The sequence below is a fragment of the Papio anubis genome, chromosome 6 (genome assembly GCF_008728515.1).
Source record: "Papio anubis isolate 15944 chromosome 6, Panubis1.0, whole genome shotgun sequence".
In the NCBI taxonomy this organism is placed as follows: domain Eukaryota; kingdom Metazoa; phylum Chordata; class Mammalia; order Primates; family Cercopithecidae; genus Papio; species Papio anubis.
This window is the reverse complement of record NC_044981.1, coordinates 103,230,058-103,243,301: the sequence shown is the minus strand read 5'-3', so window position 1 is coordinate 103,243,301 and position 13,244 is coordinate 103,230,058. Positions and strand designations below refer to the sequence as shown.

At 37.1% G+C, this 13,244-nt stretch overlaps 1 protein-coding gene across 2 annotated transcripts in view; it reads left to right on the top strand.

Annotated features, from left to right (window-relative positions):
• The window catches only part of SEC63 (SEC63 homolog, protein translocation regulator), an 86,752-nt gene that overhangs the window by 35,250 nt on the left and 38,258 nt on the right, over positions 1-13,244 (top strand). For both annotated transcript variants that reach the window (XM_017957416.2, NM_001169014.1), the window contains exons 3-7: positions 17-131; positions 1,500-1,612; positions 9,425-9,486; positions 10,083-10,141; positions 11,432-11,482. In XM_017957416.2, coding sequence (XP_017812905.1) covers positions 17-131; positions 1,500-1,612; positions 9,425-9,486; positions 10,083-10,141; positions 11,432-11,482 — 400 coding nt within the window. The remainder of the gene's footprint in view (positions 1-16; positions 132-1,499; positions 1,613-9,424; positions 9,487-10,082; positions 10,142-11,431; positions 11,483-13,244) is intronic.

Here is a 13,244-nt window from a genome sequence, read left to right as displayed (position 1 = left end):
CCTTTTTCCTAAACAGGAAAATAGTTCTGCTTGCAGGATGGGCATTGTTCTTATTCCTTGCATATAAAGTTTCCAAAACAGACCGAGAATACCAAGAATACAATCCTTATGAAGTATTAAATTTGGATCCCGTAAGTAGTATTTTTATATAATGCATATTAGTTTAATGATCCCATGTAAATGCTATAGGTCCTCATTCTAAAAGAAATTGTTCATTCCTACAGAAATCAGACTTTGGTCAGTTTGTTTATTAAAATAAGACGTCTAATCCTCTGTTATTCTGTTTTAAGCTATAACTGTTGACTGTTATTAATAATTGGTTTTCAATTGCTGAAATAATAAAAGTATTTGAAGATGAGAGGAGAGGTCACTTTTTTTTAGGTGCTTTTTGTCTTTTCTTTTTTTTTTTTGAGAAGGAGTCTTGCTCTGTCACCCAGGCTGGAGTGCAGTGGCGCGACCTTGGCTCACTGCAAACTCTGCCTCCTGGGTTCATGCTATTCTCCTGCCTCAGCTTCCCGAGTAGCTGGGACTACAGGCGCCCGCCATCATGCCTGGCTAATTTTTTGTATTTTTAGTAGAGACGGGGTTTTACTGTGTTAGCCTGGACGGTCTCGATCTCCTGACCTCGTAATCCACCTGCCTTGGCCTCCCAAAGTGCTAGGATTACAGGTGTGAGCCACTGCACCCGGCCTAAAGGCATATTTTTAAGAGAGATCTGTAATACTGGTTAATGCAAAGTTAAAACTGGGAGGTTAATTTGTGTTAGTTGAATGATAAAAATCTTATGACCTTGTATTCATTGACACTTAAGCAGTGTGATAAAGTCTAGGTTGGGGATCTTAGAAATAACTAATATCAGCCAGGAATGGTGGCTTACACCTGTAATCCTAGCACTTTGGGAAGCTGAGGTGGGAGGATCCCTTGAGGTCAGGAGTTGGGGCAACGTAGTGACACCCAAGCTCTATATAAAAAAAAAAAAAATATCTGGGTGTGGTGGCAACATGCCTATAGTCCTAGCTACTTGGGAGGCCACAGTGAGAGGATAGTTTGAGCCAAGAAGGTTGAGATGAGAGCCACACCCAGCTAGAGATGGGGTTTCACCATATGTTGGCCACACTGGTCATGAACTCCTGACCTCAGGTGATCCACCCGCCTCAGCCTCCAAAAGTGCTGGGATTACAGGCTGTGCCCGGCCTATTTTTTGATATTTAAATATCAGTATTATTTTATGTAAATGTGTCATCTGTTTTCACTTTCAAATGATCACATGGCACATAGGTGCTCAATAAAATACATATATTGGACAATATAAGTGTTTTTATTTAAAAATGTATGGGGTGAAATTTATGGGAAAATATATAGGATGAAAAATGGATTTTGTCTTTCTCAAAATACTGAGTAGTTCATATTTTAAGTTCAAAATAGGATTATTTCTTTACAGAATTGTGCTTATTTTTGCTAACAGAAAGCTTGTTTTTTTTTTTTTGTTTTTTTTTTAGGGAGCTACAGTGGCAGAAATTAAAAAACAATATCGTTTGCTGTCACTTAAATATCATCCAGATAAAGGAGGTGATGAGGTTATGTTCATGAGGATAGCAAAAGCTTATGCTGCGTAAGTATCAGGATCCATTACAGATTTTTAAGAATGGTACAGATAAACCAGGTGCAGTGGCTCATGCCTGTAATCCCAGTACTTTGGGAGGCTGAGGCAGGAGGATTGCTTGAGCCCAGGAGTTTGAGACCATCCCTGGCAACATACCAAGACCCCATCTCTACAAAAAAAAAAAAAAAAAAAAGAATTAACCCTGTGTGGTGGTGGGTGCCTGTAGTCCTAGCTACTTGGGAGGCTGAGGTGGGAGCATTGGTTGAGCCTGGGAGGTCAAGGCTGCAGTGAGCCGTGACCGTGCCACTGCAGCCCAGCTTCGATGACAGAGTAATACCCTATCTCTAAAGAAAAAAAAAAAAAAGAAAAAGGATAGTTTTCTGTTTTAATAAAATAGTAAAATAGTTGTCATACACTTTGTCCAAGTGCTTACTTCATGTTGATTCTACCAGGTATTTAGGGGACTACACAGCAGCACTAACGTGGTAATTTAATTTAATTAAACTTTAATTTTTGCCATGTAAACTTGATTAAATTAAATGGTGAATGATAAGTTAATTGAGCTGTTTTATTAGCATCTTGATTAGAGGAGGGTATACTTAGATCTTGTTATCATTTCTATGTTTTTTTTTTTTTAGGCTTGTTCTGTTTCTCTTGTTTTAACAATGTATAGCTTATCTCATTTAAACTATTTAAAGACAAGTTTAATTTGGACATTTAAGTACTTCATTTTTGGTATCTTTTTCTTCTTAGAATTTCTTCACACAAGATTATTCTTAGATAATAACTACTGTACTTGTTGAGATACAGATTTTTAAGGTCTCCTTTTTTACTGCTCAGAAACTTTCTTCACAAATCTTTTTAGAACTTCCAAATAATTTTTCTTGTTGGTCTTACACCTTAGGTAAGGTGCATTGTTATTGGGAGATACATATATTCACATATACATTATATGCACACACATATGTCTGTGTATTTATAAAGTTTGAGGAACATTTGTGCACACTTTTGGGAAACAGAATAGAGTATGTTAAAATTAGATGCAGTGATCTCTTGGGTATTAATCTTCCAGGAGATGAAACTTAACTAGGTTCTTCAGGACTCTTGATAAGTACATCCCCACACAGCTCTTATATTGAATGAAAGAGTGAAATATGAGATTGTCTGTCTTTTGAGGACTCAGTGATGTATAATTTTGTAAACTCGTTTTAAACATGTAAGTAAATACAAGCATCCTTTGGAGATATTATAGGTTCAGTTCCAGTCTCCTACAATAAAGCAAATATTGCAATAAAGTGAGTCACATAAATTTTTTTGTTTCCTACTGCATATAAGTTGTTTCTACTATACCATAGTCTATTAAGTGTGCAGTAGCCTTATGTCTTAAAAAACAAGGTACATACCTTCATTTAAAAATACCGTATTGCTAAAAAATGCTAGTAATCTGAGCCTTTGACAAATTGCATTCTTTTTGCTGTTGGAGAGTCTTGCCTTGATGTTGATGGCTGTTGACTGATAAGGATAGTGATTACTGAAGGTTGGGCTGGCTGTGACAATTTCTTAAAATAAGACAACAGTGAAGTTGACTACATTAGTTAAATTCTTTTCATGAAAGATTTCTCTAGCATGTGATGCTATTTGATAGTATTTTATTCACAGAACTTCTTTCTTTTTTTGTGTAATGGAGTCTTGCTCTGTTGCCCAGGCTTGAGTGCAGTGGCATGATCTTGGCTCACTACAACTTCCACCTCCTGGGTTCACGCCATTCTTCTGCCTCAGCCTCCCGAGTAGCTGGGACTACAGGCGCCTGGCACCGTGCCCGGCTAATTTTTTATATTTTTAGTAGAGATGGGGTTTCACTGTATTAGCTGGGGTGGTCTCAATCTCCTGACCTCGTGATCCACCCACCTCAGCCTTCCAAAGTGCTGGGATTACAGGTGTGTACCACTGCGCCCGGCCAGAACTTCTTTCAAAATTGGAGTCAATCCTCTCACATTCTGCCACTGCTTTATCAACTTAAGTTTATGTAATATTCTAAATCCTTTATTGTCATTTCAACAGTGTTCATAGCATCTTCATGAGGAATAGATACCATCTTAAGAAGCTACTTTCTTTGCTCAACTATAAGAAGCAACTCATCTGTTCAAGTTTGATTGTGAGGTTCCAGCAATTCAGTTACATCTTCAGGCTCCACTTCTTTAGTTCTCCTGCTATTTCTAGCACATATGTAGTGACTTCTGTACTGAAGTCTTGAACTGTTCCAAGTCATCCATGAAGGTTGAAATCAACTTCTGGCTGGGTGTGGTGGCTCATGCCTGTAATCCCAGCACTTTGGGAGGCTGAGGCAGGTGGATCACCTGAGGTCAGGAGTTTGAGACCAGCCTGACCAACACGGAGAAACCCCATCTCTACTAAAAATTTAAAATTAGCCGGGTGTGGTGGCGCATACCTGTAATCCCAGCTACTTGAGGCTAAGGCAGGAGACTCTGCTTGAACCCGGGAGGTGGAGGTTGTGGTGAGCTGAGATTGTGCCATTGCACTCCAGCCTGGGCGACAGAGTGAGACTCCATATCAAAAAAAAAAAGAAAAGAAAAGAAATAAACTTCTACCAAACTCCTCTTGATGCTGACATTTTAGACTCTTCCTGTGAATCACAAATGTCCTTAATGGCATTTAGAATAGTGAATCCTTTCCAGAAGGTTTTCAATTTACTTTACCCAGATCCATCAGAGGTATCACTCTGTTTGTAGCAGCTATAGCTTTACAAAGTGTTTGTGTTTTTTTTGTTGTTGTTGTTTTTTGAGATGGAGTCTCACTCTGTTGCCCAGACTAGAGTGCACTGGCACAATCTTGACTCACTGCTACTTCTGCCTCCTGGATTCAAGCAATTCTCCTTCCTTAGCCTCCCGAGTAGTAGGGACTACAGGAATGCACCACTGTGCCTGGCAAATTATTGTATTTTTAGTAGAGACAGGGTTTCATGTTGGCCAGGCTGGTCTTGAACTCCTGATCTCAGGCGATCTGCCCACCTCAGCCTCTGAAATTGCTTAGTGCAAGTGTTATTATTTCTTAAATAAGACTTAAAAGTCAAAATCACTTTTTTTTTTTTTTTTTTGAGACGGAGTCTCGCTCTGTGCCCAGGCTAGAGTGCAGTGGCCGGATCTCAGCTCACTGCAAGCTCCGCCTCCCGGGTTCACGCCATTCTCCTGCCTCAGCCTCCCGAGTAGCTGGGACTACAGGCGCCCGCCACCACGCCCGGCTCATTTTTTGTGTTTTTAGTAGAGACGGGGTTTCACCGTGTTAGCCAGGATGGTCTCGATCTCTTGACCTCGTGATCCGCCCATCTCGGCCTCCTTTTTGATCTGTGTGCTGCAGAATGAATGTTGTGTTAGCAGGTGTGAAAACAACATTAAAATCCTTGTACAGCTCCATCAGAGTTCTTGAGTGACCAGGTGCATTGTCAATGAGCAGTAATCTTTTGAAAGGAATCGTTTTGTTTTTTTGAGCAAGTCTCAACAGTGGGCTTAAAATATTCAGTAATCCATGCTGTCAACACATGTACTGTCATCAAGGATTTGTTGTTCTATTTATAGAGCATGGTAGAATAGATCTTAAGAGCTCTAGGACTTTTGGAATGGCACATCAGCATTGGCTTCAAGTTAAAGTCACCAGTGGCATTAGCCTCTACCAAGAGAGTCAACCTGTCTTTTGAAGCTTTGAAGTCAGGCATTTATTTCTCTCCAGCTATGAAAGTCCTAAATGGCGTTAGTTTTCCAATATAAGGCTATTTCGTCTACATTGAAAATTTGTTGTTTAGCCACCTTCATTGTGATCTTAGCTAGATCTTCTGGATAACTTGCGGCAGCTTCCAAATCAGCACTTGCTACTTCACCTTGCACTTCTGTTGTAGAGATGGCTTCTTTTGGAAAATCTGAACCAACATCTGCTAGCTTCTGCAGCTCCCTCACCTCTCTCAGCCTTCGTTAAGGCCTTGTTTTGGATTAGGCTTTGGCTTAAGGGAATGTTGTGCCTAGTTTAATCTTCTATCCAGACCACTGAAACATTGTTCAAATCAGCAACGAGGCTGTTTCACTTTCCTCTTATTTGTGTGTTCACTTTTAAGTTGCTTTAAGCACTGTTGCTCTGAATTCACAACTTGACTGTTTGGCTCAAGAGGCCTAGCTTTTGGCTTGTTTTGACTTTTGACATGCCTTCCTCACTAAGCTTAGTTATTTCTAGCTTTTGATTCAGAGTGAGAGACATGTGAGTCTTTTTTTCATTTCAACATTTAGAGACCATTTTAGGGTTAGTGATTTGCCCAATTTGAATCTTGTTGTGTCTCAGGGAATAAGGAGGCATGAGGAGAGGGAGAGAGATGGGGGAATGGCCAGTGAGTGGAGCATTCGGAAAACATGTGTATTAAGTTCTTTTTCTTCTGCAGGTGCAGTTTTTGTGCCAGCTCCGCAATGACAATAGAAATGTCAAAGATCACATGTCACTATAACAGATAAGATAATAGTGAAAACATTAGATATATTGTGAGACTTACCAAAATGTGACAGAGGGACATGAAGTGAGCACATGCTGTTGGAAAAATGGCACTGATAGAATTGCTTGATGCAGGGTTGCCACAAATGGCAAAAAAACACACACGATTATCTGTAAAATGCAATAAGAAGTTTACTTGTAATTGGATACTAAGTTATAATAGCAAATTGTGAAAGTGGCATGTGAATGACAGAAGTTTGGGAGATATCACCTTACTTATTTTTGTACTTAGAGGATATTGACTATGTCCCTTCTCTCCCCTTGTTTTGTGGCTTGCTGTTTATCTGTATGGATTACTATATGATTCTGTCATAAAGCAGTGCCATTAGGATTTCTGAAGTGTGTATTACATTTTCTGCATAGCAGTTGTCCTTGAGATTGCTGTCTTTCAGTTAGTGTCTCCTTCAAGCATTTACTCTCTTTTCACAAGTATTGGTATGCCTTGATTGCTGTCTTCAGGTAATTTAAAAAGACATTTCCAGAGGAAGTCAGATAGCCAAGATTATTTAATTAGTAGCTTTAATTTTAGTGCTTTGGTGAAATCTCCCCACCCTACCCCCCCAGTCTTAAGGTATTTTAACATTTTCAAGTTTATGATTTTGTTCTCAGATTTGTGGAAATCTGTGATGTGTGGTCACTATTCTGAAAAATGCACAAGAATAATATAAGGCCTTTAGTTTTAACTCAGTTTTGTGGTTAAACTATAGAATATTTTATGTATAAAATATCTTAAATAGTTGACTTTCTATCAGACCAATGAAAAAGTGAAATGATCATGGGACCTAGAACCTTGAGATTATGTAACTTGCATAAATATAACTAAATTAGATAAAGGCATATATTTTACTAACTATAAGTTCTAAGTGCTTGAGTTGAAGTTCCTATCTCGTGAATACCTCTTAGCAGCCTTGGAATGCAGTTATATAGGCTTTGATGTGCAAAGTTTTTTAGAACTTGCGTAGGTTATTTGAGATCATTTCTCTCTCCTTAGTTGCCTATTATAATAAACCAGCTGGGTCATTTCATTTTTTTTTTTTTTTTAATCAGATTCTAACTTGAAAGAAAGTCTGGTTATTTTTTAGGAGTTATGCCATTGAATTCTCTGGTTCATTATCTAGATAGAATTGAGATTTTGCTCTCAGATGTAAAACCTGTCTTTAAAGCTATTTTATAGCAAGTGGGCAGCATTGTCACCTTAAAGATATGTTAATTTTTATAAAAGCATATGGTTTTTACAGATGAGCATGTAACTTATAATAACTGTGCATAGCCAACTCATGGTCACTTGTTTACAGTTTAGTGAAAGCATTCTCTAGATCAGGATTTGTAATCTGGAGTCCCTGAAATTATATACACAATTTATGTGTCTTTGTAATGTGCATTTTTCCCAGGGCAAAGGGGTCATAGATTTCCTTAGATTCATAAGAGAATCTATAATCATCCTCCCTCTAACCCCAAAAAAGTTAAGGGTTATAATCATGTTTAGGAAACTACACTCATTAAATTTTCAAAAATTCTCTTAGCGTCATTAATCTTGTTTAAGCTTGTTAAATGTGAATTATACTAAAATTACACAAGTTTTAAGTATTTTAACTCTTAGAAGTGGTATTATACTGAAATACTCAGTAACAAAAAATCATTTGCTTCTTAAACTGACTTTTAGTTGCTGACTTATTTTACTAGATTGAATGTTCAACGTGGTTCCATCACACAGCAGTTGTAGAAGTCAGTTTAATGAGTGAGTTAATGTAAAGAAGTCAGTTTAATGAGTGAGTTAATGTAATCATAACTCCTATGTCCGTGTAGGTTGCAAAATCAGAATGTCTCTGATATGAGCTGTGCTTTATTTGACAAAATCTAGGAGTATTGTATAGAGGACAGAGCAGTTTGTTTTGCTGCCATAATCACAAAGGCAGAAGGGGACAGAGATGATTATTTTGGGCAGAAGGATCCAATTAGACAATAGTGAAAGAAACAATAGCTAAAACTCTTGAGTTGGACGGACAGTTGTACAGGGAATCTAGGACAAATTTTTTTCAGAAACATCTGTCAGTTTTGAAAAGAAAATCTTAACACTATTCCTTATTAACTTGCAACCTGTCTAGTAATGCTCTTCATTGGCCCTGTATTTTTCTGTGGCCTTTAATCAAATAGTGTAAGTGGAGTTACAATTAAATAAGGATTAAAGATATCAAGGCACCTGTTTGTGTACATGACTAAATTGATAAATTTAAAAATATTTTCAAGTCATTGAAAACTGATGAATGTCCTTTTTGCTATTTTATAAAGGTATTTCTGCATCGCCTATCTCAGATTGGAGTTTTGTTAAATAGAAACTACATTGACTCTTAAGTTTTGAGAAGCAGAAGTATGCTTAAAATTAGATTTGACCATATGCAAGATCTTTTACCAATTGGTCTCCAAGAATGCCTTCCTTATTATGTTATTGGTCATTTTTGAGCATGTGTGTTGGGACGGGGAGGGGTTCTGCCTTATATTCCTTAACTACATTGTAAAATTTTCTAAGGAATTGGGAATTTATTTTAATGCCTTTTAACGTTTTCACTAGGAACTGGAATAAAACTACTCTTGACTCAGTACCTTGAGCCATTGTCAAAGTCAGGGGTTAAATTTTAGGTATCTAAAAATTACTCTTTAACTTTCACATTCCCTGGGTTAGGAAGCTGCTGTTTAGGAGAAATTTTCCTAGTTTTTCTGGCAATTGGCTTAGGAGAAAATTATGATGTTAGCACAGTGCAAATTACCTTACCCACAGCAATGGAGTTTTACATGTGGTGGTCATTTGTTTCTTTCGGAATGTGGTGCTGTTGTTTTGTAGGGAAGCTACCATTATGATTTAAATTTATGTTTTTTAAAATATGTATTTATCATTATTAATGTGTAAACATGCTCATTGAAGAAATTTTGGAAAATATGTGAGAGTATAAGGGGGAAAAAAATTCCCTACAGTTCTCCCTGCCTTCTTGGAAAATGTGGTGGCCTTGAAAGTTTAGTCTGGTTGAACTGGCTAAGCTTGAGAACCATGGGCCAACCAGGAATTAGTATCAAGATGCAGTAGTTAGCATTTTCTGTTAATGCAGCATTTGTTGCTCCTCCCTTTCCCTTTCTCCTGATTTCAGAGAGACTGTTTTTGATTCATGGAATCAGTATCTTCTAAGAAATGAGTTGGTTGGCTAATGGAGTTTGTCTACATGAGTGCTTATTTTTCAGATGTGGCTTTCTAATTTTGCAACTTTGTTCTTTTGATGCTAGTTTAACTGATGAAGAGTCCCGGAAAAATTGGGAAGAATTTGGAAATCCAGATGGGCCTCAAGGTATGGTAAATGATGATTTTAAAATATTGGCGATATGATATATATTATAAAAATGTAAACCAGATTAAAGGAATAATATTATTTTCTTACTAAACTTATACTCACGTGGAGTTTAACATAGATAAATTGAGCTCTCATTAATTTTTGCTTTATTTTTCTTTCTAAAGACTAGTTTGAACGATATAATTTAAGTTGATCCAGAGAGAAGAGTAATCACTATCATTACCAATTACTAGTTGATAAAAATTTGGAGGAAAAAATCTATTTTTCTTTACTGACGTCATATTTTCTTATGTGTTCATAGTGTTTATGTAAACTCAGGACATACAAAATAATTTACATTTTCTTGAGAGAAGGAATTTGTACTTAACACAGGGTTTTGTTTTCCTTCTTGAAAAATTTGAAGTTTCAGATATAAACTATATCCCTGAACTTTTGTGTAATGGGGACCTACTAATAAGATCGTCTTTCTCAAAGTTTGTTTTTGTGTTGTGGGGGAGAGTTTTGGGATATATTATAGATCCCAAATATATTTAATATATTTATTAAGACTGAAAGTAGAGATTCTTCAGAAACTCGTATTTTTTCTATTTCAGCCACAAGCTTTGGAATTGCCCTGCCAGCTTGGATAGTTGACCAGAAAAATTCAATTCTGGTGAGTGCATTTAAATAAGATACATTATTATGTATTAGACAAAATTTTTGTTGTGTACAATCTGTCTTGGTAATATAAGAAGAACTATTACAGAGAAAATACTGGTGTGCTATTCATTCATTTGAGACAGAGTCTTGCTCTGTTGCCCAGGCAGGAGAGCAGTGGTGGGATCTCAGCTCACTGCAACCTCCGCCTCCCGGAGTCCCCTGAGTGGCTGGGATTACAGGTGCCCACCACCATGCCTGGCTAATTTTTGCGTTTTTTGTATAGATGGGGTTTTGCCATGCTGGCCAGGCTGGTCTCAAACTCTAACTCCTGACCTCAAGTGATTTGCCTGTCTTGGCCTCCCACCGTGTTGGGATTATAACCGTGAGCACTATGCCTAATTTTAATGTATGATAAATTAAATTGTATATATTCCATATGGTATTTCAGGAGGAGGTGGGATATCAGTCTCAATCAGTGATAGTACTGCAACCCTAAAATGGCAGGAATTATCTTACTCAGGGATACATTCCTACTTCAACTTTCTTGAAAATAATTGTTTAAAGGCTGTCTTTGAGGCAATAAAAACAAAATCCACACAGTCTGTAATTTGTTTTGAAAATGACTATTAAGTTATTTTGTGGCAGATTAAAATTGGTTACCTTGAGGGGTATACAGTTGCTGCTTAAGCTTGTTTATCATGCTTCTGCTTAGTAGGAATAGTTGAAAAGCAATAAGTTACTACCAGATTTAGGATCAAGTAATAGGAGAAAAATCAGTAGATAAAAATTGCTGGTCAACATTATGAAGTGGCTTCTTGATATTTCGCTAAAGGAACGTTTGGCCAGGGACTTCTTATCTCATTTGTTCCCAGGGCACACTACTGAGAGGTTATGGCTATGTAAGTACCTGCCTGACTGGAAGAGAAATGTAATTTATAAAACTGTTTTACTGGTGTTATCTGTATTGTGTCAGTAAATGACAAATTAAAAGGTAATTTATTATAGTGGATATGAACTTAGGCTATAGAGCTGAACTACTTGAGTTCAAATCCTGGCTGTACAATTTACTAACTGTGTCCTAGGACTAGTTTTGTAAATGATGTGTACTGCAGGTTTTCTGCCTACAAAAGGAAGGTTAATAATGGTACCTTACTCTTGGAGTTTGCGAATAAGGATTAAACAAGATAATACATGAGGAATCCTTTTAATAGTGGCTCCCCCATTGTAAGCCTCAAAATAAATTCATGGATGTTGTTTTAATTTACCTGATGAAGGCCATAATTCTTTTTGTCTTCAATTCTAGGTTTTACTTGTGTATGGATTGGCATTTATGGTTATCCTTCCAGTTGTGGTGGTAAGTTGTAGCTTTTTAAGTTAACGTTTATTTGGAAAGGAGATTGACATGTTTTGGAGTCTCCCTATACATTTTTAATGTATGTTAGAATATTGATCCTTGAATTTAAGAATCTTGCTAGGTGAGACGGCTCACACCTGTAATCCCAACACTGAAGCTGAGGTGGGAGGATCACTTGAGCCTAGGTGTTTGAGGTTTCAGTGAGCCATGACCCCACCACTGTACTCCAGCCTGGGCCACAGAGTGAGACCCCAACTTAAAAAAAAATTATATAACTATACTATTAAAGGTCTTCTAAAGGTGACATTACTCGAGCATGATAATATGTATATCCTCCCAATTCAAAAGTTACCCACAACTGACCAGACATGGTGGCTCACTCCTGTAATCCCAGCGTATTGGGAAGCCAAGGCGAGCAGATCAGTTTAGGGCAGGAGTTTGAGACCAACATGGTGAAATCCTGTCTCTACTAAAAATACAAAATTAATTGGGCATGCTGGTTGGAACCCAGGAGGCAGAGGTTGCAGTGAGCGAAGATTGTGCCGCTACACTCTAGCCTGGGTGACAGAGCGAGACTCTGTCTCAAAGAAAAAAACAAAAATCACAAAAGTTACAATTGAGTTAACACAGATACATATATACATACGTATACATATACATATGTGTATATGTGTATATATATATAACATACATACATATGTGTATCTATGTGTATATATATAACATACATACATATGTGTATCTATGTGTATATATTTTAAATACAGGGAAAACTGTCCATTATAATTTTATTTTTGTTATTTATTTATTTATTTTTAAGACAAGGTCTTGCTGTAGTAAGGTGCTGCAAACATGGCTCTCTGCAGCCTCTACCTCCTGGATTCAAGCAAATCCTCCCATCTCAGCCTCCCAAGTAGCTAAGACCACAAGTGTGTACCGCCATGCCCCACTAATTTTTTGATTTTTTTTGTAGAGATGGGGTCTTGCCATGTTGTCCAGGCTGGTCTTAAACTCCTGGACTCAAATGATTATCCTGCCTTGGCCTCCCAAAGTACTAGGCTTACAGGTGTGAACCACCATGCCTGGCTGACACAGATATATTTAAAGTTTAAAATGAAAGTCTTCCTGCACTACCACCCTCAACTTCGTTTATTTAGGAATCATTGCCAAGTTTGGTGTTTTCTCTTTGAAATATTTTTCTATGCATTCATGTACACACATTCATTTAAAAATTAACCTTTAATGAGATTTTACTGTATGTATGCATTATTCTGTTTTTTTTGCTTAATATATTGAGGATGCAACATATAGAACAGCCTCATTTTTTAAAGCAGCTGTATAATACTATAATATGGAGATACCATTTGATTTTTACCATTTATTACTTTTGTTACTTGTGTCCTTTCTGATCCTGGAGTTCCTTTTAGTCACATAGTGAAACTAATTAAGTTGTTTGTTTTGCCTTCTTCAAAGGATTGTTGCAAGAATCCAATCATATTGAGTAATATGAATGAAAGTTTCAGGTCACTTGTAAAATTACGCCTACATTTGTTTATCAAGTATTTATTGAAGACATGTTTTGTGTCAAGAACCAGCTTGGTGCTTATAGCAGTGGGTAGTTTTATCCCTTTTTGGTCTTTAAGGAATTTCTATCCAAAATGGTAAATGTTTTAATTATATATATGCAGTGACTTAGGTTAGTGTTTAGGTGTCAGACAATATAAATATTTGCTAAAGAAATCACTTGAAATAGCAACAAAGA